The sequence below is a fragment of the Trichogramma pretiosum genome, unplaced genomic scaffold, assembly GCF_000599845.2.
Source record: "Trichogramma pretiosum strain Unisexual culture from Peru unplaced genomic scaffold, Tpre_2.0 scaffold25, whole genome shotgun sequence".
NCBI lineage: Eukaryota > Metazoa > Arthropoda > Insecta > Hymenoptera > Trichogrammatidae > Trichogramma > Trichogramma pretiosum.
The window spans coordinates 1,387,825-1,412,657 of NW_019641621.1; the positions used below are offsets into that span (position 1 = coordinate 1,387,825).

The window sequence follows — 24,833 nt, forward strand, 5'->3', positions numbered from 1 at the left end:
GAGCGTAGGAGTAGAGTGGCAAAGCCGCGATCGCGCCCAAAATTCAGTCTGACGATTTGCATTGGATTTGTACTTTGTTTTTTTTTCTTTTTTTTTTTCTTTTTTTGGTTCCAGTCATTTTAGAAAACAAATTGCATTCTGCTCGAGTTGAGTTATTCCTCTCTGTGTCAAATCGCCGCACTCTGACTTTTGCTTTACAGAATCAATCAGCAATAAACCTATTGGATTTGACATCCTAAGGTGGACGTCGTTCATTCTCGAGCTTTAATAAAAGCTCGTATGAAACAATTTTTATGTTCTAGATTTATTATTTTTTTCCTCAACTCCAGTCATCGTGTTTTTAAAATTTAATAAAATTAACGTAAAATCCATAAGAGAAATCTTTTTCTATTAATCAAGTTTTTGATCGACATTTATAATCACATAAACTTTATATCCAATTTCCATACTTGATGACTTTGTTAAAATTTGTGTAACTATTTACAAAAATTAATATTTATTCATAAATGTTACCAGCAATTCTATAAAATAACGATTGATGATCAGGCAGTTTTGAATCGGTAAGGAAGATTCATGATAAAACTTAATACTTTAAGCTGCGGTGGATTGTTCAGGTACCATTTGAACAAATTTAATCTTTCATCAGTGAAACAAAAGAAATTAAAAACTACTTTTTTCGTTTCAATAACTTAGTTTAAGACATCACAGGGTGTCATGTTGATTATATCATATGAAAGAAATTCTAAAATGAAAAAAAACCAATTACTCCAAGTTACGCCTCTACAATGGTTTTTGTTCATCATATTAATATTCTTAACAATATTGATTCTTCTAAAATAAAAATTCAATCCACCAACGTGATAACGTAAACGAACGTTGCAACTTTTGTCAAATCAATAACTACTTCGAACTCGAGAAAAAACTTCTGAGGGATATTGAATTAAATCTATTACGAGTTAAACAGTGGTTTTGATAGCTGTAAAACATAAGAGCAATAAGCATAAATTACGAGCAGTCTTTTGGTTTTGCGCACAAGAGAATTGTAAAATACAAATTTTACAAGTATAAAAAAAAGATTGAAAAGAAATGTGGAACTGAGCGAGAAAACCCCCCTGAATAATGCAGACTAACAGTAGGCATAACGTTTTATTTTTAGCGCGTGTGCGCGTGGAGGAGGGCTGTAACAAGAAAAGGCGTCTTTAACGTTTTTGGAATTTAGCCAAAAGCTAATCAGTTTCCCCGCTAGACTTGGGGATTCAGCAGCGAGCGAATCTTTTCATTTGTTATTGCAATAAGTGAACCTTTTACTTTGCACCAGTACAAATGCCTTCGCGCTCGGTTTGAGTCGTGATTCTCGTTCATCCGCACTGTGCGTGTACCGCCGCGTCCGAAACGCAGCGCATATAAAGGTGTCTGGCTAAATCAAAGTGAGTAAACCAGTGCTCGTGAATCATCAAAGAGAACAAGTAGTTGTGTTAAATTTTTTATGATTAAGAGTATTTTCCAGCTCGTCTTATTCACAAGTCTTTGTCTTTGCAATTCATGTACGTTCACGACAATGAAAATTTCATCTCTGTATGCGGCTCAACTTATTTTTAGCTTGATTGATATTACCGAAGGTTTATTTTCAATGCTTTATTGACTAGAAAATTTTATACCATATTTCATATTTATTTTTAAAGTCATGATTTCCATAGAGATGTTCGCAATAGTTAATAATACATTTGATTCAACTTTTAAGTTCGAGTTGAATCATTGAATAGTAACTGTTTGTCATAGAGCCAGCTTATGTGTATATATTGAGTTGACACAATTAAAAGTATAAAAAGTATTGATTTTGGGGTATTTAATTTGAAAACTTTTAATTTACTCATAAAGTCTCGTAATCACTAATTGCGCTTGGAAATTTTCAAAGAATTCAGAAATTTCAGAGCTTCGCATCGCATCCTTCATAAATCTTTGAACATTTTTTAAAATAAGATTGATGTATTAATGAAAAAAAAAAAAATTATAAATTACAATATACCAAACATAGATTCGACTTTTAATTAACAAATTCGCCGATTTTTTAAAAATTTCGATACCTCCCGATGTTTCATCATTGAACATACATTTCAACCAAAAAGTCTGAAATTCTCATACGTCATGTACTCGATTTCGTCGGAATCTATCACGTGCTGCCGGCTTTTACGACACAAAGAAATCTCTTACGCCAAATGAGTACATTCATTTATAAATTGTTCATTTATAGTCATAGCTTCTTTCTTCGAACTGAATGTTTAATTAAATTTTTTGGCACAATTTCGATCCTTTCTGTCGTCATTATTTATAAAATGACATACCTTTTACGACATTAGGAATTTATCAGTATTATATTCAAACTAAAATTTTCATTATTTGAGCGTCAGTCAGATACGGCTTAGTCACATAGACGAAGTAACCGACGAATATTCCTACAAATTTGCTTTATCTAAATATTCGGTGTAACTTTTATACGATTAGGACTCTATGTTTCAATTCATTTTCAACAAAAATATATCAATATAACTGTTCCATTAAAAGTTTAAAATAATGACTGTAATGGATTCATCGGTTATTATCGGTTTTTGAAATTGTGTAAATATCTACAAATCATTTTGCCATATTGCAATGCAAAAATCGTTCTGGCCGCTGATTTTATAATTATAAAAATAAAAATAACCAGATCTGGGTATAAATTTGAATTAATAACTTTTCAGCTTTATTATAAGCTTTTATACTTTCCAGATAATAATTTTTCATAAAATTGTATTTGAGTTCGGCAATGGATACTCTCAAAGAAAATTTGAGCTTGGCTCAGACAATAAAATGTTTAGCAGCTGCTAACCAGCAACTAGCTACAGCTTACAATTTCACTTTTGATCATTTTCGAAATATTTTAACTGAGTTATCAAAAAGTCCAGATGAATCTACAAAAAATGGTGAATAAAAATCTGATACAAAAAGCTTTTTTTTAGTTTCATAGTCTATATAATATTTTATATTTTACTTTCACTAGTTAAACCAAGGTTATCTACAAGAAAAAAAAAGACTTCTAATAGACTTCTTAACAAGCAGTATAAAAAAAGAAAACGTTTGAGGGATGAAACACAAAATCAAAGTGACTTTTTCAAAGAAGAGCCTGCAGCAAAAAATGAAGTAGAACAAAATGAAGAATTTTTACACAATCATAAGGTAATTTGTCCTTGAAGCAGTTTATAAATATAATGTAATTTAAAATATATTGAACATTAAATTATTTTAAAAGATCGATGATGAACAAACAGACAAAAAAATGGATGCTCTCGAAAAAAAACTCAAGGAATTAGAATACGAAAACTCTAAACTTTTGGCTGAGCGCGATTCATATCTCTCCGAAAAAACTAACGCAGACAAAGAAATCAAGGATAAAGATGAAAAGATTAACAAACTCAAAGCCGAATTAGTAGTTTTTAAAGAAGAAAGGAATCGCAGCGCTGTAACAATGGTCGATTCTGGTCAAGCAATTCATTCTATGGATGAAAATATTATTAAAAATGATCAGCAGCAAGGTAAGCCCTTCATTTTATTTTTAATTTTTATAATCGATTATTTACTTAATAAACATTTTTAGATACAGTAAAAATGATTGATCATGCTGGTTCTACGATGACTATGGAAGAATTCCAACACGATTTATTGTTAAAACGCGAAGCAAGGCAGCAAGCCCTTGCGAATATTTCATCTGAAATGGAGCGATTGAAAAGAGAGTTACAGAATGAAAAAATTGCCCATTCCGAAACAGTGAGGCAAATGGAATTATTGAAAAGTAATCGATCGATAGACGCAACAGATTCTGACGAGACTGAAAATTGTTTACTAAAACTTGATGATAAGGCTAAGGAGCTTATCGAAGCTTTAAGGCTTTCAGACCTCATAAAAGTACGTACTTCTTGACATTTTTTCGGTTCTTTCAGAAATAATAATACCTGTTAATTTTAATTCTACATAGATATCAAACGAAGTGATGAATGAACTTAGAGTTCAATTGGAACGCACGGATGATTTACGCTTTCAGTTGGAAAATAATCCTGATGAACATCGTTTACGAATACATTCACTCAAACAGTTGTCTGAAGAAACTCGTTCGAATTTGATTAAAAGAATAAAGCAAGTTAACTCGCTTAAAGATAAACTTGCTCGCTCATCTTTGCTCTTGGAGAATGATTTTGATAATATCAAAAAGTATGATATAAAAAGAGAGACTGAATACCTTGTACAAGATATCGGAAAAGCACGAACTCTCTCTAACGAACGATCCAGAATTCTCTTGGAAATTAAGGATATAAATTTTCAAGAAATTAAGGAATTGAGATCTAAACTTGAAAACTGCAAAGAATCTAACTTAATTTTAGAAGAAGATTTAAATAAAACTGAAGATAAGGTAAAACAAAGCCTATCATGGTGCAATAAATTAAAAAATTATATTATTATTGTTTTATTTTCTTTCAAAATATTATTCTTTAACTTGATTCATATTTTACATAGGTAAATGGTCAAGGAATGGAGATACTAAATTTGGAATCGCAACTAGGTTTAACAAAAGCAGAATGCAGAGATTTACAAAATCAAATGACTATCATCAATAGTTTATTCACTCAAATGCTACTTGGTGCTTCATCGGCTGAGATGAACCTAGATCGATTAACCGAATTATTGCAAGTACGTATAACAATTAAACTAGTGCTAATGTTTTATGATATTAATTCAATTTGAGAAGTTACTTTCAACACTTTATTGTTCAAAATAATTTGCTTCTCAAAGTATTCATAATGTTTTATTAATTGTAGGAAAATCATGATTTAATAAGTGACATAGCTAAAGCAAACGGAACCGAAGCAGCGGCATTGCCAAAATTGTTATTGGATATAATTGAACAGGTTGACGGTCGAGATCATCAATATGAAACAAAAAAAGAAGATACTCAAGAAGAAAACATTGCTAATAATTTACCAAAGGTATTAAGTTTCAACTTTCATGGAAAATAATCCGTAAAATATAAATTAAACGATTAAACTTATTATAGGTTTGGAGAGTTTTGTTGGAATTACTAAGCTGCCATGCAACTAAAGCATTGGATTCAACTGCAAAAGTGACTATGGAACCATCACCAGATAGCTGCTATAAATCAGTAGAAACTCCAAGTGGAACACGTTTAGTCATATCAGTTAGTAAAACTTATATACGGCTCAAAGATCTTATTCTTGAAAAAAAACATCTTGAAAAAGAAATGAATCGTATGAAACAACTAAATTGCCATCTTGAAAATAAACTATCAGAACAAGTTAGTTAATGATTATAAAACATAATACAGTTAACTTTTCAATCTTAATAATGTGGAATAATTCATTGTAGGAGAAAAGGCTATCGACAGTTTCAAATGAATTGAATGAAACTTGGGGAGTTGTTGGACATATGCAAGTTCAGCACCAGCAACTCCATACTCATGAAAAAATTTTACGATACGAGCTTCAGCAAAAAAGAAAAATGTTACAGGAATTGAAGAAAGAGCTTGAATATTGTCGAGAAAAATGGGCGTCAGCAAGACAAAAAAATAACAACACAGAAATAGAGTGGAGAACGTTGCGCAGAGAATTTGCTGCTAGAAAATCTATGTTAAAGCATGGAAATTCATTCAACAATAGGTACATCTTTAATTATCTCTACTTAAAAAAATTGATAGGTGTTCGATAAAAAACTGTAATAATACTTTTTAGCGGCGAAAGTGGCTTTAGCGATAGCATCGACGAAGGAGAATCTGATGAAGACGAAGACAATGAGAGTAAAGTTCGACCGATAATTTTGCGTAAACGTTACATAAAAGTAAGTAGACCACATACTTTGTTTGACTTATTTAGCTTTTGAAATATTCATAAGTCCAAAACTCCATAAAATTATTCAAAGGACGCATCGAGATCCATTATACCAGATATCGAGTCAGAACAACAAACTGATTGCGAAATTTTTGAAGAATCTCAAGAATCTTCATCACCGGGCGAACGTAATCTAACTCCGGAATCAGAAATAGAAAACAATGTGTTGGAAATGAACGGTAATTTCCAATTTACTCCGAATATCACTGTAAGTCTAAGATAGTAAACGTTATTTTCCATGTTTTTTGCATAATTTATTGTTTAATTTTTTATTATAATAGGAGCCTTTAATCACTGAAAATCAGATGATCAATCAAAATGATAATACACCCTCCAATGTTATTGAGAGTTCAATAGATACTAAAAATATCAATACCGAAGTGCTGGTATTTCATAATAATTTGAGTGATTCTAGTCATGGAGTACCAGCGATCAATTTAACAAGTAATTATAGTGATGATGGAAATATAAAAATGTGTAACCCTTCAAGCACTACAATAGAAGATGAAAAGTTTGATTTGCCAAATATAATTGACAACTTGGAAACCTTATTACCTGCCATGAATTGTGATAATAATTTAATCGAGCAATCTTGTCATTCAAACGATAACTCGTGTGAGGCGGAAGAAAATATAAGTACACTGCCCGAAGTCAGTAGTCAGACTTCTGAAATGCTGGACGCTCGTGCTGTGAGATTACAAAATTTAGAGCGACAAGCTGAATGGTTGGTAAAAAAAGTTAATGATACTAATAAGAGAGGATCTGATTTGAATACAAGACTTGAAAAGCTACATGGAAGCTGTGGACCGATGACTCCTCTCATGCCTGATATTTTACCATCTAGTCAATTACCTGAAGAGCCATTAGTTGAAAACGATCGAAATGCAGAGGACGATAAGAAACAAGACGATCCAAGCTTAGTTTAGACTGTTATTGATCAGAATAAAAAAAGGAATGTGTTAATAAATTTTACTGTAATTTACAATGCTGGAAAATATGAATTAATGCCCATTTTAAACTAGCACACAGGTAAAGAATAAAAATTAATGATTAAAATTACTTTATTTCTTTTAAAATTAAATGAAGCATTTTGACTGAATAAATTAACTAATAGTTTAAAATCTATTTTTTAATTTAGTCAAAAACGAGAAAACAAGAAAGATTCTTTCTTGGTTTTGTTGAAAAAACTCTGACCATTGTTCAATTCCAGTTTTATATGTTTAAAGTTGTAATATATGAGCCAATGACTTTTGACATTAGCTAAAGTGTGAGTTTTTTAGATTTCGATCAGGTACCACCTGAATTTTGTATTTTTATTGTTTTATCATGTTTAATTATAAGGTTAAAAGTTTGTCGTTTGTTTTGCATTGTGTTTTTATCGTCTACTTACGAAAAATGTTCAACAACTTACGATGCACTACAGATTCTTACGTCTGATAATGTACTTGGTAAAAGCTGTACAATTTGTCACGAAAAAAGCAAGTAATTCTAAATTTAAAATGATCTTGGGGAAAAAATATCTATTCTATAAATGAAATATTAATGTTCCACCATCGAAAGAAAAATACTTGCATGAATAATTAATCTGTATAACAAAATAAGTTTATTTTGTGTCAGCCACAATGTACACTTGTAAGAATAATTTGTTTGTTTTTATACTTTAATGGTGATAATAAAATTGATGAAATGTAAATGTTCCATTGTTTGTTTAATTACAATGATTGCTTAATTATTATACTTACTTTCGATTTTGATACTATGAGGCATCGTTATAATTTATTTTAAATAAAAGCATAATTTCTTGAAATGATTGTAACACAAAAGTCAGTTTTCTTTTTAATCAAATTTATTTTTTGAATACTACTCAACTTGTCATGGTATAATAATGGGATTAGGGAATAGTAAAACATGCTGCATAACAGTTTTGCAATTAATCACTACATCAGAGTCAAAATATGTGTAATTAACTTTCCTTATTTGTCAATTGCACTGTTTACAATTTCTACAGAAATTTGCGTTGACTCGTGAAGAAAATTGACGTAGATGATGGCGCGAAAATTATAATAATAAATTTAAAGTAGTCAGTCATACTTAAAAATTCACAGACATTTAGGATAAAAGAGCTTACATTTAGGATAGAGTAAAAATATAGCAAAATGAAAAAATCGAATAAATGTATTATAATAATAACACAGTTATATTAATTATCAATGTGTACATAGTAAAAATCTCAATAACTGATTTTCATATATAATTGTAAATTAATTGTTCATAGTAAAAAAGAAACTAGAAATTTATTTATGTTCACCCGGTAGAATAACGTCTCTATCTACAATTATATATCTAAACTAATTGTGTTTATGAAAGTATTGCAGCAAGAGTTTATTTAAGACCGCTCATTTTTTTGCAGCGTCGACTTTGATTTTTCAAATATATCACAGTTTGTGTCGTCGCCTAGTATAAAAATCTTGAGAAAAAGCATTATCGAAATTTTCGTTTTCCCATTATTTTAGAAACTAAGACATTTTGTTATCAAGCGGCTGTCAATTAACTTCGCTTCGTTTCCATTCACACTTCTTATTGTAAAATAATACAAAAACATCAATCTGCACAAAATACAGATTTTACATGAAATTTCATTAGACAATTACTCTGGTTTTATTACTGATACAACTTAAGGATACTATATAGCCGATAAATATTTATAAATTTAATTACAGTTCTTATAATAAATTGAATAATTCAGTTTTAAATATTTTAATTCACTATATATTGTAATAGTCTAAACACTTTAAATATAACTTTTGTTGAATAGTTCGTATGACAGTCTCCTTCAACGTTCAAGCACACTCACGAAAATTGATTATTCATTTATAATAAATACTTAATAATTAATTGCAATTTCGAGATCATTGGATCATTTGTAAATAACGATTTTCTTCTAACAAAGAACTAAGCGAAGAAGTCATATCATTAACAATCATGTTGGTACTGCTAGATAAAGGTTGTGGCAATGTTAGAGGATGAGTAGAACTAGATACATTGGACTCAGCGTTTGACATCATGGACGCATTGCTCGACCAATTCCTACACTGTTGCACGTACTCCAATGTCCTTCGGTAGGAGTCTTGCTGCATACCTTGTGGAGGTTTCATGGGCGAGCCTTGAGATTGACTTATGTCCCGGCATTGAATTTCAGGTACATCGCCACCGTTATGGCCATGGTGTGGATTCGAAGCCATGTGACACTGTCCTCCATTAAAAGTCCATGGACATTCGCTGCCACAACTAACAAAATGAGAATTGTTAACTAATTGATGTTGTTGTAGAATTTGTTGCTGTTGTAATTGTGGTTGTGGTAGTTGTTGCTGCTGTTGTTGTTGTAATTGCTGCTGCTGATGTTGTTGTAGTTGTTGCTGCTGCTGTTGGTGATGGTGATGATGATGATGTTGTGTTTGCTGCGATTGCTGTTGTTGAGCCATATTTTGATGTTGAGCCTGACTGTGACAACAATACTGGGTGTGAGCGTTATTATAGGAACAATTTTTGGATGTTTGGTCCTTTGGCAACAGATTTGGGTTGACCATGGGATGATGAGGTCCAATAGGATTGGAATGAGAGCAGTTACTCGCTGATCCTGGTGAGCAGGGATTCTGCATTTGTAAATCCATCATGCCAACAGAGTTGACAGGCTTAGAATTAGGAACAATTGAATGAGGAGATGCCATTTGGCGTGGGCAGTGCTCCATTGTGTTTGGACTCATCATAGGATTCATGACATTGGCTTTAAGACCACTCTGTGGAGTTTTTCGGACGTTGAGCATCGAATTGTTATCGTGCGAAGCTAGCGAGCATCGGTCAGTGCTCATGGCCACGTCATTTTGATTCTGTCCCATTTGCCTACTCGTGGCTTGATGAGGATAAACGTGCACAGCTTGTTGCTGACAATGTGGCGCGACTGTCGAGCATCCGTTGCTCGGTGGTCGGGCAGAATGATAAGCGTTACAGGGCTGGTTGCTCATGTTATTGAAATTTGCCGGAACACAAGGGGTTGCTGCAGTTACTGTTGCTCGATTGGCCATTTGAGGCTGTTGTTGTTGAAGTCGTTGCTGCTGCTGCTGCACTTGGATGCTAGGGCAGTTGTTGTTCATTGGAGCCGAACAAGAGTATCCGGTAGGATAGAAAGTTGTATTCTGTTCCGACGTGATTTTGGAGCAATTTCTAGTCATTTGAGCCGAGGTTTGCTGCATGTTGTGGAGAACTTGAGGCGGCGCTAGAGCTCCAGCAGCAGGAGATGTCATAGGCTGCTCGCTCGGGTTACTTTGATTGCTGAGCGGCGCATCGGCTAAAACTGTTTGGCCAGAGTTAGACTGCAAGGGGCAAGCTTGGACCGGTCCATGACTCGCTGGAGCGCAGTAGTTAGCCGATTGATTGGAGCGCGGATTCGAGTATATCGAGTGCGGCGAGTCGACCGCCGCGTAGTCCGGGCAATTCGAAGCCTGAGGCGCGGCGCTGCCAGCGGTTTGATTGATTTGTCCGAAATTGCAGGAGGCAGCTTGATTGTTCGAATTGTAATTGCAGGTCGCTGCTTGTTGACGTTGCTGCTGCTGCTGGCAATGCTGAGCGCTTGTGCAAACGGGCGATCGACAGTTGGGCATGGGACTGTTGCGATAGCCCGACGGAGGTACGATGTCGGCGGCTTGAACTTGGTTCAAGTACTGCATCATCTCGTCAGGAATGACGAGCTTGTTCTCGACCATTTCTCCCTCGCCGACCTCGTCGAGGATGACCTCTTGGTTCGGGTGCAGTTCCGGCAGTTGAGCCGATCGTGGTCTGGGCGGCATGGCCGGCGAGACTCGTTGACTGTGGATGGTTCTCGCGGGCTCGGACATTCTCCTGTCGCCGGCTGCGCCAGGAGGCCACTGACCCATGACGGTCCAGTCGTTGCCCATCGTTGCCTGTGCGCCCTGCAAACAATAATTTCGCGAGTGAATTTTGGTGTTTTTTTTTTTTTTTTTGATACACGACGAAGAGGATAAGATGAAAATAAGTCATACCTGTAAGGACATGTTTTGGGTTTGCACGACGAGATTGCTGGTCGAGTAGGGAATTTGCAGAGCATTGCTGGAGGCGTTGACGCGCGCCGAGACACTGCTGAGCTGGCTACTCCTCCTGGAATTGCCGGGACTGATGGGGTCGTAGAAACTGCCGGGCCCGAGCGAGCCGTTTCTTATGGCACTGACGGCGCTCGTCTGGCTGCTCCGGCGACTGCTGCCAAAGTCCGCGGACTTCATGCTGCCGTAGTAGGTGCTGACGGTGCCGTTGCTGTCGCGGCGCGGATCGCTCAGGGGCTGCAGCCTGATCTGCAGGTCGGCCAGGCTGGTCTGCTTGGCGTGCCCCACGGGCGCCGCTGGGCCCGTCTCCATTTTCAGGTCGTTGATGCGCCTGTTAAGCTCACCGATGTTACCCTGGGGCCCGACGAAGGGACTGCCGCGAGCGATGCGCGAGCCGATCGTGGCCACCGCGGCGCCGGGCTTTCCGCTCAGTCGGTTCTTCAGCCTTCCGCGGGAGGCGATCGGCACCTGCGGCTGGGACTGGGCCTCGAAGCCACCGACCATGGCGCGCAGGGCCAGCGGCAGATCGGCGATGTCGAGATCGTCGGGCTCCTCGGTCCAGGGCTCGTCGCCGCCGACCCCGTCGCCGGCTCCGTGACCGGCCAACGTGGCTGCCATATTGGCCGCCGAGCCGTCGTCCATGCAGTTGGCCACGTGCAAAGGACTGCCCTGCTGGTTCATCATGCCCTGCGGACTGTTGGCCTCGCTCTCGGACTTGACGCTGGGGCTCGAGAGGCTCGGGGTCTTGGCGTGCAGGTCCTCGCTGCGGCTCGGGCTGCTGTGGCCGCCGTTGCCGGGCTCGTCGTTGGCTCCGAGGTCGCCGGGCTGGGCCCCGTTGGAGCCGCCGCCGCCGCCTCCGTGGCCCCCGTGGCCGTCGCTGCTGCTGCTGCCGTTGCCGCCCTTGTGCTTCTTGTTGGCGTAGAACTCGGCGCCGTGGACCGTCTTCACGTGCTTGCGCAACGAGGACGGGTCGGTGTATCGCTTCGTGCATCCCGGCGCTTTGCACACGTACGGTTTCTGACGATGGGGCAAAAAAAAGTCCATTAGTCGATTGTCAAAGATCAATGACTGTATCGTTGATATGCAGTCGTTCGTTACCTCGTTGGAGTGCGTGCGATTTTGGTGCTTGGCGCGATCCGAAGCGTTGCTGAAGGCTTTGCTGCAGCCCGGGTATTCGCAGGTGTACGGCTTTTCACCCGTGTGCGATCTCAAGTGAGTTTTCAAATTCTCCAATCTCGAGTACGCTTTGAAACATCCTTCGAACTGCAAACAGTATTAATCAATTAATCGATCAATGATCTCTCTTTTTTATGGATTATTTGAGGGAAAGCTACAATCATGCTCGGTGACATGCTCGACAACAACAACAATAACAAAGTTACGTTTCATCCGTTCGAGTCTCACCTTATCCCAAGCTTTCGAGAGCCTTTATCAACGCTTTAAATTCCATCGAGAGAGCATGGCAAACGTACATATACATATTTTATGATTTTTTCAGTAGAATTTCGCCATATATTCAGGCATTAATAATATTATATAAAAATAAATATTCGTTGGGTAAACTTACCGTACACTTGTGTGGTTTTTCGCCGGTGTGCCTGCGCATGTGCACGACCAGCATGTATTGGGCCTTGAATGGTTTTTCGTCCCTCGAGCATTGCTCCCAGCCGCAAATGAAGCTTTTCTTGTTCGCGTGAATGTGATCGTTGTTGATGTGCTTGACGAGATCATCCTGAAAAAGTCACGTGACGTTTTATGCATCGCAACGATCGGAGCGAATAATTTCCATCGAGTTACAATCGTGGCTTTTAATCTCGCGTACAATGTGCATCTTCGTTATTGGCTTACTGGAGCGATTTCAAATATTACCGACATTATTTGGCACAGAGCACGTATTTACATCGATTTTAGGGGATAACAAGGTCATGTTGTTGGGGTTTCGTGAAAGCTTAAAACGAACCGGTAAAAAAACAAATCGAAAATCTTTGGAGCTTATAGAAAAAACACGAGTTAAAAAATATACAAAAACGTATTTAGAAATATTCATGGCCAACAATACTAAATTCGTCATTGTTGTCGAAAATTTAACGTCACTGACACGTAAAAAGTATAAACTAGAAATAAAATGGAAGTAAAGAAGGTACGAGAACGCTTAGAAAAGGATTTGTATCTCGAGATGTATTCAAAACGATTTTAATCTTCAAATCAGCCCAAAGTCACGTCTCCTCTTGGATCAATGCAGTAAGCGAATTGTAGCTCGAATGGCTGGAAAATGGGCCACAATAGGTAGATACAAATGGGCGAATCAATGTCGTACCTGGGTGGGAAATTCGAGTCCGCAGTCCTTCCAGTGGCAATTGGTCTCGATGAAATCGCCGGGCTCGTCTCGCATATCGTCGCTCGGGCTGAGACCCTGCGAGTGGCTCGAGGGTATGGTGCTGGTAGCCGTGGTCGTGGTCGTCGTGGCCGGCTCCCTCTTGATCTTCGTGGAGCCTCGCCTCGTCGACGTGTCGGCCTCCGCCGTGACGGATCTGCACGACACGTCGGAATTTCTTCGGCAAGACTCGAGACCCTGCTGAAATGCGCGCAACGCAAACGATCATACAATTATTACATTGGCATGGCATCGATAATAAATGGTAAATATTTGGCTCAATAATTCGACGAGGTACGCGGAGCATAGCATAGGTGTGTGTGTGTGTGTTGGGAGGAGCGGGATCGTTACGGAGCGTAGTGCAGGTCGCTTTGGCAACGATCTCGTCGCGTCTCGAGGTCTCCTCGGATACAAGAGGTATCCGAAGACAAGAGAAAACATCGTTCCGTGAAACAAGAGAGATAGGAAGATGGAGCTGTGCGCGAGAAGCGAGTAAAAAAAAATATATATATGTATAAGGCCGGAGATAAGCGCTGAATTATAAATAAGGGCGTGCTTTGGTCTCTCGAGGACTCGAGGCCCTGATCGTGAGCCTTCAACCTCCATAATGTATTACGGTGTGTTGTGTGCAGGTAAGTTTGCATTGCACCGAAGAGAGAGAGAAAAGAGAGAGAGGGGTAGAGAGAGAGAGAGGAAGAGCAGCGCGTAGAAAGGTGTAGAGACGAGGTACAGAGGAGGGAGAGGAAAGGGAACCTCTCCCTCGCGGAGCAGCACGTAGCATCGAAAGAGGGAGTCTCGAAGAGTGCCACAAGATGCTGCGTTTCGTTCTTTCTCTTTTACTCTTGGTACTTGCTTCTCGTTCTTTCTTTCTCTCTCTCGCTCGCTCGCTGGCGTTCGTTGCCTCGTGCTGACGTTGCTGCCCAGCCATCAGACCTCCCTTTTCCTCCCACTTTTGGGCCGAACGCGACATTATCTCACCCCTTCCACGCAGGGCCCCGCGCCCGAAGCCAACCTATCGGACGGCCGTTGTCTTGCCTGCCAGCATGGCCAGGTTCTTTACTCTCTCTCTCTCTCTCTCTCGCTCTCGTACACATGTGTGCATGCGTGTATTTATATATTTACAAAGGTACGCGGAAGAAAAAGAGTTGTAAAGTGCGCGCGTTGTAAAGTGACCGAGCGAGAGACTCGTGCGCCAACGAAATACACGGACGCACACGCACTGCACTGCCTCGGCAGTTTCGATATAGGCCGACAAACTTGCTTCGGGAGGCTGCAGCCAATTTTTCCTATACGTGTATATTATAAAATAAAATCCCGGCGACTTGTCTCAGCTGCACGTCGCTGAGCTGTCTCTCTCCAACGGCCGCCCGATGTGACGCAACTCGACTTGCTCGCGATGACTCAATTTTCCCTCTCGCGTCGACGCTCTCGTTGCGCGACCATTTAATTTTTTTTTTTTGGCTTTAGCTTTGGCTTTTTTGCTTTTACATCTGTAGAAAGCACCAAGCGTCGAGAGACGGAAAAAATCGAGACACGCGCAAGATATACAAATTTCGCGCTCGACGTTTCAATGGCAGAAAAATAATTATATATAGATTGGTGCCACCTCGTCGTTCTTCCCCGCGTGCCCAGCTCGGAACATAATATAATGTATTAAAAAAGGAAAAAAAAAAATTCTGCGCTGCATGCGAACTCGCCCATACGCGAAAACGATTGTAATCCGAGCAAGAGTCCGCACTACTCGAAATCGCCAGCCGAGAAATAAGACAGCGAGAGCAGAGAGAACCCAAGAGAGTAAAAAACGAGTCGGGGGTAACATAATACGCCTTCCGCGCGCTGAGCTTCCCAGACCATTTGCCGCTGCTGTCCCTTGGCCGGCTCGCGCTCGAGCTTCGATAATCGCCTACTGCACCTTTTAGCTCGCTACACGCCCTTGTGTCGTGCTCGCGCCGAATTGTTGAAAAAGTCAATTTTGGCATAATTACCAATTAAGGAAACGATCCGATTTTTTTTGGCGCGAAATGAAAAATGAAAAAAGCCGGAATAAGCTGGACACGGTGGCAGCTCGTACAATTACCTCGGTTTTGGTGGGCAGTAGGCTGGGCGGTGCGTGGCCGTGATGCGGAGACAAGGGATAAAGCTGAGTGTGAGCCGTGACGCTGGTCGCTTGTTGTTGCTGTTGTTGCTGCTGCTGCTGCGTCGTGTGATGTCCGTGCACGTGGGAATGCGGAGTCCCGTGGCCGTGCGAGGGATGCTGCGGCCCCGGAGGATTCTGCGAGGCCGGCGGCGGCGGCGGTGGCGGCTGACCGGGTGGAGGCTGATGCAGAGCGTGGCCGTGAGGCAGGAGGGCCGCAGCCGCGGCGCTGCGCAACAGGTGCGCCTGCAACTGCTGCAGATGCGGCGCCATACCTGGATGCATGCCCAGGGCCGGGCTCATGGCTGACGAGTGGCATGAAAATAGAATAATACATGAACGTGTGCCGATTGCGCGTATCCTATATTGAGAGTCATCGTAAACGCGCGATGGAAAGAACAGGCTCGCGATCGTTTCCGGTCAACAATACATACACATCGGCACGAGTACTGATTTTCTTTCGAGCCCAACAGCCGCACAATATATACCGCATTATCTGTACACGAGTACAGTGGCCTCTTCTGTTTACACAATCGTATCGCTGAACTTATATCGTTATTATATATGAGGCGCGCGCCAACCAATGGCACGACGATTGTAATTGACTGAATCGCGGCTATCGCTTTTCAGCGCGATATCGATAGCTCGCGCCTGCATATGAAACCAAGCCCGCGCAAATACCGTATCGCGATACTCTCCCGACGAGTCCCGATGCATCGGATACGAATGGCATTTTTTGCGCGGCCCCTTTTACTTTTTCACATTTCATTCGGCGCGACCTCGTGTGGATTTATCTATTTTTTGCGACGCGCCTATTTTTCTTTTTTCATCGAGGATGATTCGCAAGAATCCGCGCGGCTGCACATACCTGCGGATAGATGACCGTAGCTGCCGCTGGCGCTGCTGCTCCTCGAGCCGTTGACGATCGAGGCCAGACTGTTGGGACTGAAGCGTATCATGCTGTCGATGTCGAAGCGGTCCGAGTACGGAGAACTGCTGAGAGCTCGCTTGCGGCTGGCCCTTATTGCCGAGGCCCGAGGGCTGCCCAGTCTCGAACCTGCGATCAACGCACAAACAAAATCAATCCAATATCTTGTATACGTTAATTATAATATTACGATATGATACAACGATCGATCCTCCAGACTTTACGTATCGTACGATGCTCGAATAACGAGATAAAAGTTTTGCGCTCGACTCGACTGCATTATCTTCTTCTCTTTCAAATGCCTCCATTGTACATTTGTGCGCGCGTGCATGTCCATGCGAAAAATGACAGTGAATTTTGCGCGCTTTATCGAGAAGCGACAGAAAACAAAAACAACAAAAAAAGTCTTGTCTCTTTCTTTCCTTTGTACGAACGCATGTACACGGTGCGGTGCAGGACGAAGCCAAGCCACCACGACTATACACACACAAGAACGCGCGCGTATTGGTACGTGGCAAATTGCAATATGTGGTCTCGAGCTCTTTAACGGCTATTTGCCTGAAACCACAGACTCGCTTGAGAAACTTGATGATTTCATTCGAGCCTCGAGACTTTGCATCTCTTCATTCTGACGTCTGAACGCCGTCGTGCCCGCGTATAAATTTGAATTTTAAAAGCTGACACTTTGTGCGAGCGCAATTTTTTCTTCCTGCTTCGAGACGTTCGCGCGTGGGCGGTAAATATAACGCGCTATTACGTTCGAAACTGGAAATGACTCCGTATTTTTTGCTATTACGATACGTTAATGTTGGTAGTACGATACATCGGTCGATAAATTCAATCATAATTCATGCTATAATATAATCGAGAGGATGATTTAAATGGTCGACTTGTCGTCGCGCGCGCATCGAGTGCATAATATGAAATAAATCATCGGGCTGGCCGCGACTGCGGTTTTCAATAAAATGACCGGCAGCGCGCATTATTAAACTGGACCTCGTGTAATTTGTGGTAGCTTGCAAGGAAATTTCTGCAAAAAGATGCAGTAAAAAGAAGAAGAAGAAGGTGCAGATAGATTCTCGGTTTTCAGGTGGTAAGTACGCACACACACGCGCACAACTTGAACGCAGGCAGGCAGAGCACAAGTTCGCGGAGCTCGACATATAGAGTTACACGAGTGTATTTCAATTTTCAAAAGGGCTTTTTTTTTCTTATAAGCTGCGGACAACTCCCACAGAATATACTATATATGCACCGACGCGAGCTTATATATACATGCGTCTTTGTGCTTGTGAACAGCCGCTTATGCGCCTGCACACTGTACGAAAGCTACTTTGGTTTTGCACATCGGTTTCGTCGTGGTTTATATGGATATATGCGTATAGGCTCGAGCTGCAGCACAAAGACAAAAACGTCCTCTTCGTCGATCTACACAGCACAGCTCGGTAAACTCATTATGTTCGACTCGTTAAACAAATGGCATATTTTAATTTCACTTTCTTTTGGCTCATCCGCGTTTTTTTTCTCCTACGAATCGATCAAATTCTTTCGATTTTTTTGATTCTATTTTGTGGATAGGTCTAGATCACTCAAGACGATTATCGAGGCAGTGCATCGAAAAACTATTGGTTTATCGTTCGAAAATTAACGTCACCGTACGTAGAGCTTTGAAAAATTTTCGACGGACGCTGAATATATATGCACAAAGTCGACGAGAATAAATGTTGTGGGGTTTCGCTCGAGGTATATGTAATAATTTGCATTTTTTTTCTACGCTCGGGCACATTTATAGGGTAGCCTGATTATCCCTTCATGAAATATACAGCTCCTTTGGCAAAGCGTATACTCGATACGAGAACACGTTCCATTTATTAATACATTCGAGTTCGAGTAGATTACCTTTTTAATTTTATTTTTCTTCTCACACAAGATACGACTCGGGCCTCAAAAGTATACGGAGAGCGGATAAGGTTTAAAAGTAAATTCACGCGATAGGGATTGCATTATAAATTTTGAAGGAGAAATTAGCATTTAATTGAGACATTTATAAAAGTGTGTTTTTTCATATGATTTAAAATGACAATTGGATCTGTGGAGATCACGGTGAGAAGGTGAAAAATGAAAATGCTCGCTCGGCGCGGTAGCAGTGGAATCGAGAAAATTGACCATGTTACGAGCGTCGCGTCGTTTAAGTGCCCCCGACTGCATACATATAGAGCTGCTGCTCTCGGCAAAAAGGACCAAGTAGTGTGCATACGTGTCGATGTGTGCTTAGGTGTTAATGAGGTGAACTTGTATGGCGTTTCTCCTCTCAATCTCTCTCTCTCTCTCTCTCTCTCTCTTCTTCCTTCGTTTGGTTTCTCTATCAATGCGCGCTTCAATTATAGGGTTCTATGCTACGTAAGCTGCAGCGGCTATATACCATGTAGAGAGAGAGAGAGAGCGGAGGCCGGTTTCTGCATTCACAGTATAGCATGTATCAAGAGCAACGGAGAGCAAAAGATATTGGCCTTGCTAACGAGCAGAGAGCTCTATATGCATGCAGTCGGGGGCTCTCTTATCACGTTCGAATATCCCTCGTCGCCACTCGGCATTCGTGTACTTCTCACTCGGCCGTTGGCTGCTACCTCGCCAGCTCTCTTTCGATATATATACTGCACGAGCGAGAGAGAGAACACGAACGCCAAGAGTCCTTTCCTCCCGCCTATATATTCCTTGGACGACACAGCAGCTAATACGCAATTTTCCTTCGTCCGCTACTTTTCGCTTCTTCTCCGCGAAGCTTGACACTCGTGTGGATAGGTCGAGAGACAGGTAGGGCCCCGTTGGACGATATTGACACAATAACGAGTGCGAGCGAACGCGTGTTGGCGGCTTGGCGCCTCTTTTACGGACGCAGCAGCTACTTTGCGCTCTTTTCGTTTGCAGCTCTTTGTGCAAACTTGCGCCTTTAATTATCGACTCGGCTGCCTCGAGCACATTAGCGTGCTAAGCTCTTGGGCAAATGCTCCTTATTAATTCTTATTTTTGATTCTCGCTTCTCGTCCTTTTTACACAGTGACGACGTTTGCATTATAAAAATTATACATGATTTCACCAAACATAATTTGGATATTTTGATACATGATCATTTATGTAATTGATTAATAGCTTATTATGGTTTGAAGAGTGAATTTTGACTGAATTTGTAACTTACCGTCTATCGAGAAAGGAAACTCGGACGAGGCTATGGTGCTGCCGGGGCCAGCTGCGTGAAGTAGATACTCCGAGCCCAAGCCACCCAATCCTGCCAAGAAAAAACAGACATTTAGATGTTAGTTCCTGCTCTCTTTTCGCTCTTTCTTATTTTTTCTCCTCTCTCTCTCTCTCTCTCTTTCGAGTCTTGTTTTTGTTGTTTTTATATTATTACGCTCGACACACGATACGCGTGGTATGTCGCTTTATCGTTTATAAACGGAGCAGTATACCGGTAGTAGGCTCGCGACGACTCGAGTGGGGAGGCAAAGCTTCGCACAGACAGATCGGCCGATACTCGTTCAAACGCTTTATTCATCGCATAGGAAAATTTCTCGAGGCAAGAAGGATCTCGCCGCTCGCGCGAACTCGAACTCGAGAAAAATGGCCAACTTGAAAAGCTACGGCAAATTCTGCAGATATCCGCCGAGGAAATGCGGGCCCAAGCGTTGGAATAAACGAGAGAGAGAGAGAGACTCGGCTTACAGCGAGGCATCCGCCCGCATCTCTCATCCTCGCGCAGCGAGCAAAGATGAAGCTATTATATAAGACTCGTATACGCATGCAAATCTATACACACACGAGCTACCTTTAAAAAGTAAGGACTAGCAGGTTTATGGCTCGATCTCGCTCGTAATCTGTATAACATATTATTGGCAAGGTGGCGGCAAATAATATGTTACAATATTATATTATATGAATAACGATCCAGTGTCCTTGGCAGTGACAAGTCACATATTTCTCGATATCATCTTGGTTAACTCGTTCCTCCCGATCGTTTTCACGCCTGATTCCCGCCGAGAAGTATCGCAGATTTATTCGCTCCACCAAATTTTTTCTTATAATTTGCCGAAAAAAATACCAGACTATACACTAGCGCGATCGGTGTCGAGGCAGAAAAGTTTAAAGCTCGCTCGGGTACGATATTCGCGGAATCACAAGGCACAACTGCCTCGTGATTTACGCCCATATTGGTACGATTAATTAATTCGTCAATCGAGGACTCGACTCACCGTGCAAGGAGGCCGAGGGGCTGTGCGTCGACGCCTGCAGCTGATGATACAGATGGTCCATGTAGTTGAGCCTGTAGGCGGGATGGAGGGCCGCGTGCTCGGGCAGCGGATGGCTTCGTCGCATGAAGTCGCTGGCCGGGTTGCCGTTGCCACCGCCGTCGTTGCCCGTGTCGCCCTCGGCCGGGTCGCTGCCGCCGACCCCCAAGCCGTTGCTCGTCCCATTCGTCAGGCTCGTGTTACCTGCCAATCTGCAAAGCAAAAATTACATACGCACGATTATTGGACGGAATTTCGACGATTGACCTGCTTTGATTCATGTATCATTGCATCTCGTTGCGCGCTGACAAACCAGCGGGATCGGGTGTCCAACACCAGCGAGGATCGTTCGATGTTTATTTTAAACGCAATTTCCGCGCGCAGCAGTCGGTGTTATTGCGCGTACGCACTCGAGTGTTTTTCATGCGGCCACACGACGACGTTGCTCCAAAGTGTAAGACAATCTATTGATCGACGCGACGCGACGAGTTTCGTATTACGACGACTGAAAATTACCCAAAGTTCGTTGAGCTTTCGATATTCCGTATACACAAGCTCGGCTTGTATTCCCTTCCGATTTCCGATTCTCGGCCTGCACTTGATAGTGCTCGAGCGAGCTTTTTTCAAGTGTATCGTTCACCTGACCCACGCTCGCAAGGCCTAAAATTACTATCATTATCTTTGTGTTTTTTTGATGTGGTTGTTGTTGTTTTACACCAGAAATAGTCAACGGAAAAAAGAAGCAAGGCATGGGGGAGTCCTCCGGGCGCGTCGGAGAACAAGCTCAAACGACTGCTGTCTGTTCTCTCTCTCTCTCTTTTTTTTCATTCAATGTTTATTATTCGATTTTTATCCCGCTTGCAGGAGGTTTTGACTGAGTGAGATTTCGAGACTGCGAATCTCTTTTTTCCGAGGCCTGCGCCAATTCTGCGAATCAATTAGTTGTTGGCTTTGCGCTGCTCGACCCAGCACATATATATACGTCTTAAATATATATTATAACGAATGAGATTGACGCTCAATGTGTCTGTGTCTTGGCAAGGCTTGATCAATTATATCCTTTGTACTGCATCTCGTCGTTGTATTTATGCGTCGCTCGAGCAGTCATCGTCTTTCGCTCTCTGCCGCATATAGATATACTGTCAACGCTTCGTTGTAGTTCGTACACATTTTCGGACAAATTAATCTATCGTAATTTTATCGCTCGAAATTAGAGACGAAAAGAGCGCGAAAAAGTGAAAAATAGCCTTTCTATGCGCACGAAGTGCATCGATGTCCAATAATTACAGACTTTAAAATAATATCGGGATCGTCAAGATGGTATATTATACGCACGATCTGTCTCGCAAAGCCGGCGAACTCGTACGCTATATAAAGTGTGCGAGGTAGTGTTAAACCATATGGCTCGCTCGGCACATGTGCAAAGCTCGTATTCTTCTTTTCGCACTTGTATGCATCCGCTCTTTCTTTCTCTCTTTCTCTCTTTGGGCGCGCGACCCAACTCAGGCGCGTTCTATCTTCGGAGCCTTTTTCATCTTGGCTGCCGACGAGCTGCCTTCGAATTGAGACTTTAAATTTATTACGTATATTTTCGACGAATATACTTTGTACACATATACGCACAAAACCCGCGTGTACCGGACTAAGGTTTCAGCAAAACATTTGAATGAATTATAAAAAAAAAAAAAAAAAGGACGGAGAAAAAAACGTTATTTATGATTTCCCCGAGCTTCGCACCCGTTGTATTGCACTAAAAAAGATGCGCGGGACAAAAAAGGAACTCTCGAGAGCAGCAGCCACTCAGCACAGCTATATATCGGCGCAATTACTCGATCGAGCGAGAAAGAGAAAAGTGTCAATGTGCGAGCGAATGTTTAATCATCGGAGCTGGGTCGTGTGCGCGCGACGCGGCAAACTTATATACAATACGTGTATCTGGCGAGCGGAGCAGAGTCGACTCGTGAGCGCGCGAATAAAGGCAGACTCGAGCGCGTGTATAGCAGCACGAGGCGGACGATCGGCCGGGCCGATAATTCAAACGAGTGACATTGAAAAAGTCGAGATTTTATCATAGGCTCGCTCGCGCGCTTCTTGGCTCGGCTCGCTTGAGTCGGCGGCGGCGGCCGCGATCGAGTCGACGCACAAAAGTCGGGGGGCCCTCTAGCTCTGCACACACGCACGCGTGGATCGCCTATATAAGCCCCGCTATGGTAAATAGGCAGATGCGTTGGGTGCAAAACTTGTAATTTATAAACGCCTTTGGCGTTATTATACATTAAATGCCCGAGTGTCAGTACCGTATAAACGTCCAGCTCTCGGTTTCTTCCTCTCTCCTCTCGTAACAATCGTATCGATGCGTACATTGGCTTATCGCTTGGCTCATATATATACACGTATGCGTGCGTGTGCGCCATCATGGACGCGCGAGCGAATAAAATGTTTTATTCGTTGGGCTCGCGTGGCCTCTTCCAACTTCATCTCTCGTGCGAGTATATCTCTCTCCGGGTATTGTGTGCGCGTGCAAGTGCAATGCATTGCATCGCATTTATGCATTTGCACGCACGGCCCGACAGCAAATATGCAACTTTACTCCCTGCATGATTTTATTTGTGATTTTTCTATGCAAAGGGATCTCCCTCGGTATACGCAGCTAAAAAACACGCCGAATGCCAAATACGAGAATAAATTCAGTGGAAAAAATGAAGTTTATCTGTCGGATTCATTTATTTTTAACGTATACGTGACGTGAAATAAAAATTGCGAATATCGGATTGTTTTTGGACGCGAACATATTGCAAAGGTATATCGATTGATAATACCACAAATATAGAGAGGGTGAAGGATCCCCCGTTTATTTACAAATAATCGAATTGTACTCGATTAGCAATCCCCTTTATAAGCAGTCGATAAAAGAAATCAAGTTGCTATATTTTTCCGAATGAACTCAATCAGCTTGGAATTTGTTGAAACTTGCCCGCCAAAAGTCTAGGTATTTATAGGCACGTCCGCGCGTGCACAATACGTAGGCGAGTGCAATTCGTTGGTTGGTCGCGTCTCCCGCGGACATCAAAGCGTCCCCGTGTACGAATTTTTCTGATCTTTTGCTCTCGCTCGTTCGGTCGAATCTCATAAGTGACAAAGCTGCGGGGTGTATATCCGAAAATCCTCGGGCATTATTAGCAGCAAATTATGCGTCACAAAAGCGCAGAGACCGGTCAAGTTGTTAGTTGGGATATCAATGAGCGGAGCTCGTGCGGGCCACAATTGCTCCTTTTTGTCCAGAAAAATGTCACTACTAGGGCCAAAAAATGCCATAGAGAGAGACGCTACTTGGAAATTCTCACTCGCTCTATAGAGAAAAGCTTTGAAATGATTCCTCGTACAGCGAGTCACACACGTATACTTTGATTTTGTGCGCGGCTTCTGTAACTCTGATCTGTATGTAAAGCTTTAGGACAATAGTCTCGATGTATGTAGGAAAAAAAGTAATGAAAAGAAAGCTTGGACGATGAGAAAAGCGACGAATGCGACGCAAGTGCCTGTGACGTCTTTACACGTGTATATGAATAAAAATGCGTACGGAGCGCATGTCCGCCCTTTTGCGGGGGGACTTTGCTTCCTTTTCACGCGGCGTCCAGCGTGCATTGTTGTGTGAAACATGCCGTGATATATACACGCCTATACAGTTGAATGCGATATATATTACGTACGCGTTAAAGGCATAAAGGAATTATAAATGCCTGCGAAAAGTGAAAAATTCTTAAGTATTTAATATTTGTGGAAAAAGGCCGATGGCCATTGATACTACAACACGGCGCTACTTGGTGCGCTTCATATAGCTATAGAGCTGCTGCTCGTTTATTGAAAACCGCATTATCCGTGCGGTGCTGCTGCTGTCGGGGCGTTAGTTTTATTCGCGTCCAGAAGTCAGGTATGCAGCTTACACTATGGAGCGCGGCTAGTGCAGTTCTCTTTTGGCGCTAGCTGCTGGCTAAACTTGTTTCTCTCTCCTCTCCTTCTTCCTTTTCAATAAAGCTCTCTTTTACGGGCGGAAGACGAAGAAAAAGCAG

The 24,833-nt window shown here is 41.8% G+C and overlaps 2 protein-coding genes across 3 annotated transcripts in view; one reads left to right on the forward strand and one right to left on the reverse strand.

Annotated features, from left to right (window-relative positions):
* The first annotated feature begins 1,327 nt into the window (after positions 1-1,327).
* LOC106654080 (golgin subfamily B member 1) lies at positions 1,328-7,623 on the forward strand. 2 transcript variants are annotated; one of them, XM_014373769.1, is made up of 13 exons: positions 1,328-1,427; positions 2,767-2,960; positions 3,038-3,213; positions 3,287-3,569; positions 3,632-3,939; positions 4,010-4,441; positions 4,546-4,719; positions 4,848-5,015; positions 5,084-5,341; positions 5,413-5,702; positions 5,775-5,880; positions 5,962-6,138; positions 6,212-7,623. In XM_014373769.1, exons 2-13 carry the CDS (start codon positions 2,804-2,806, stop codon positions 6,854-6,856), a joined length of 3,174 nt encoding a protein of 1,057 aa, XP_014229255.1. In that variant the 5' UTR covers positions 1,328-1,427; positions 2,767-2,803; the 3' UTR covers positions 6,857-7,623. The 2 variants fall into 2 exon arrangements, with proteins under 2 accessions (XP_014229255.1, XP_014229256.1); XM_014373770.1 differs by lacking the exon at positions 1,328-1,427 and adding an exon at positions 1,460-1,544.
* A 73-nt stretch (positions 7,624-7,696) lies between these two features.
* LOC106654069 (transcriptional activator cubitus interruptus) overlaps positions 7,697-24,833 on the reverse strand; it is a 33,143-nt gene continuing 16,006 nt past the window's right edge. Inside the window, exons 2-11 of the mRNA XM_023458889.1 lie at positions 20,728-20,975; positions 19,677-19,766; positions 16,421-16,609; positions 15,496-15,857; positions 13,362-13,619; positions 12,612-12,776; positions 12,143-12,307; positions 10,988-12,061; positions 9,332-10,897; positions 7,697-9,301 (exon numbers count right to left, since the gene is read on the reverse strand). Coding sequence (XP_023314657.1) covers positions 8,840-9,301; positions 9,332-10,897; positions 10,988-12,061; positions 12,143-12,307; positions 12,612-12,776; positions 13,362-13,619; positions 15,496-15,857; positions 16,421-16,609; positions 19,677-19,766; positions 20,728-20,975 — 4,579 coding nt within the window. The 3' untranslated portion in view covers positions 7,697-8,839. The remainder of the gene's footprint in view (positions 9,302-9,331; positions 10,898-10,987; positions 12,062-12,142; positions 12,308-12,611; positions 12,777-13,361; positions 13,620-15,495; positions 15,858-16,420; positions 16,610-19,676; positions 19,767-20,727; positions 20,976-24,833) is intronic.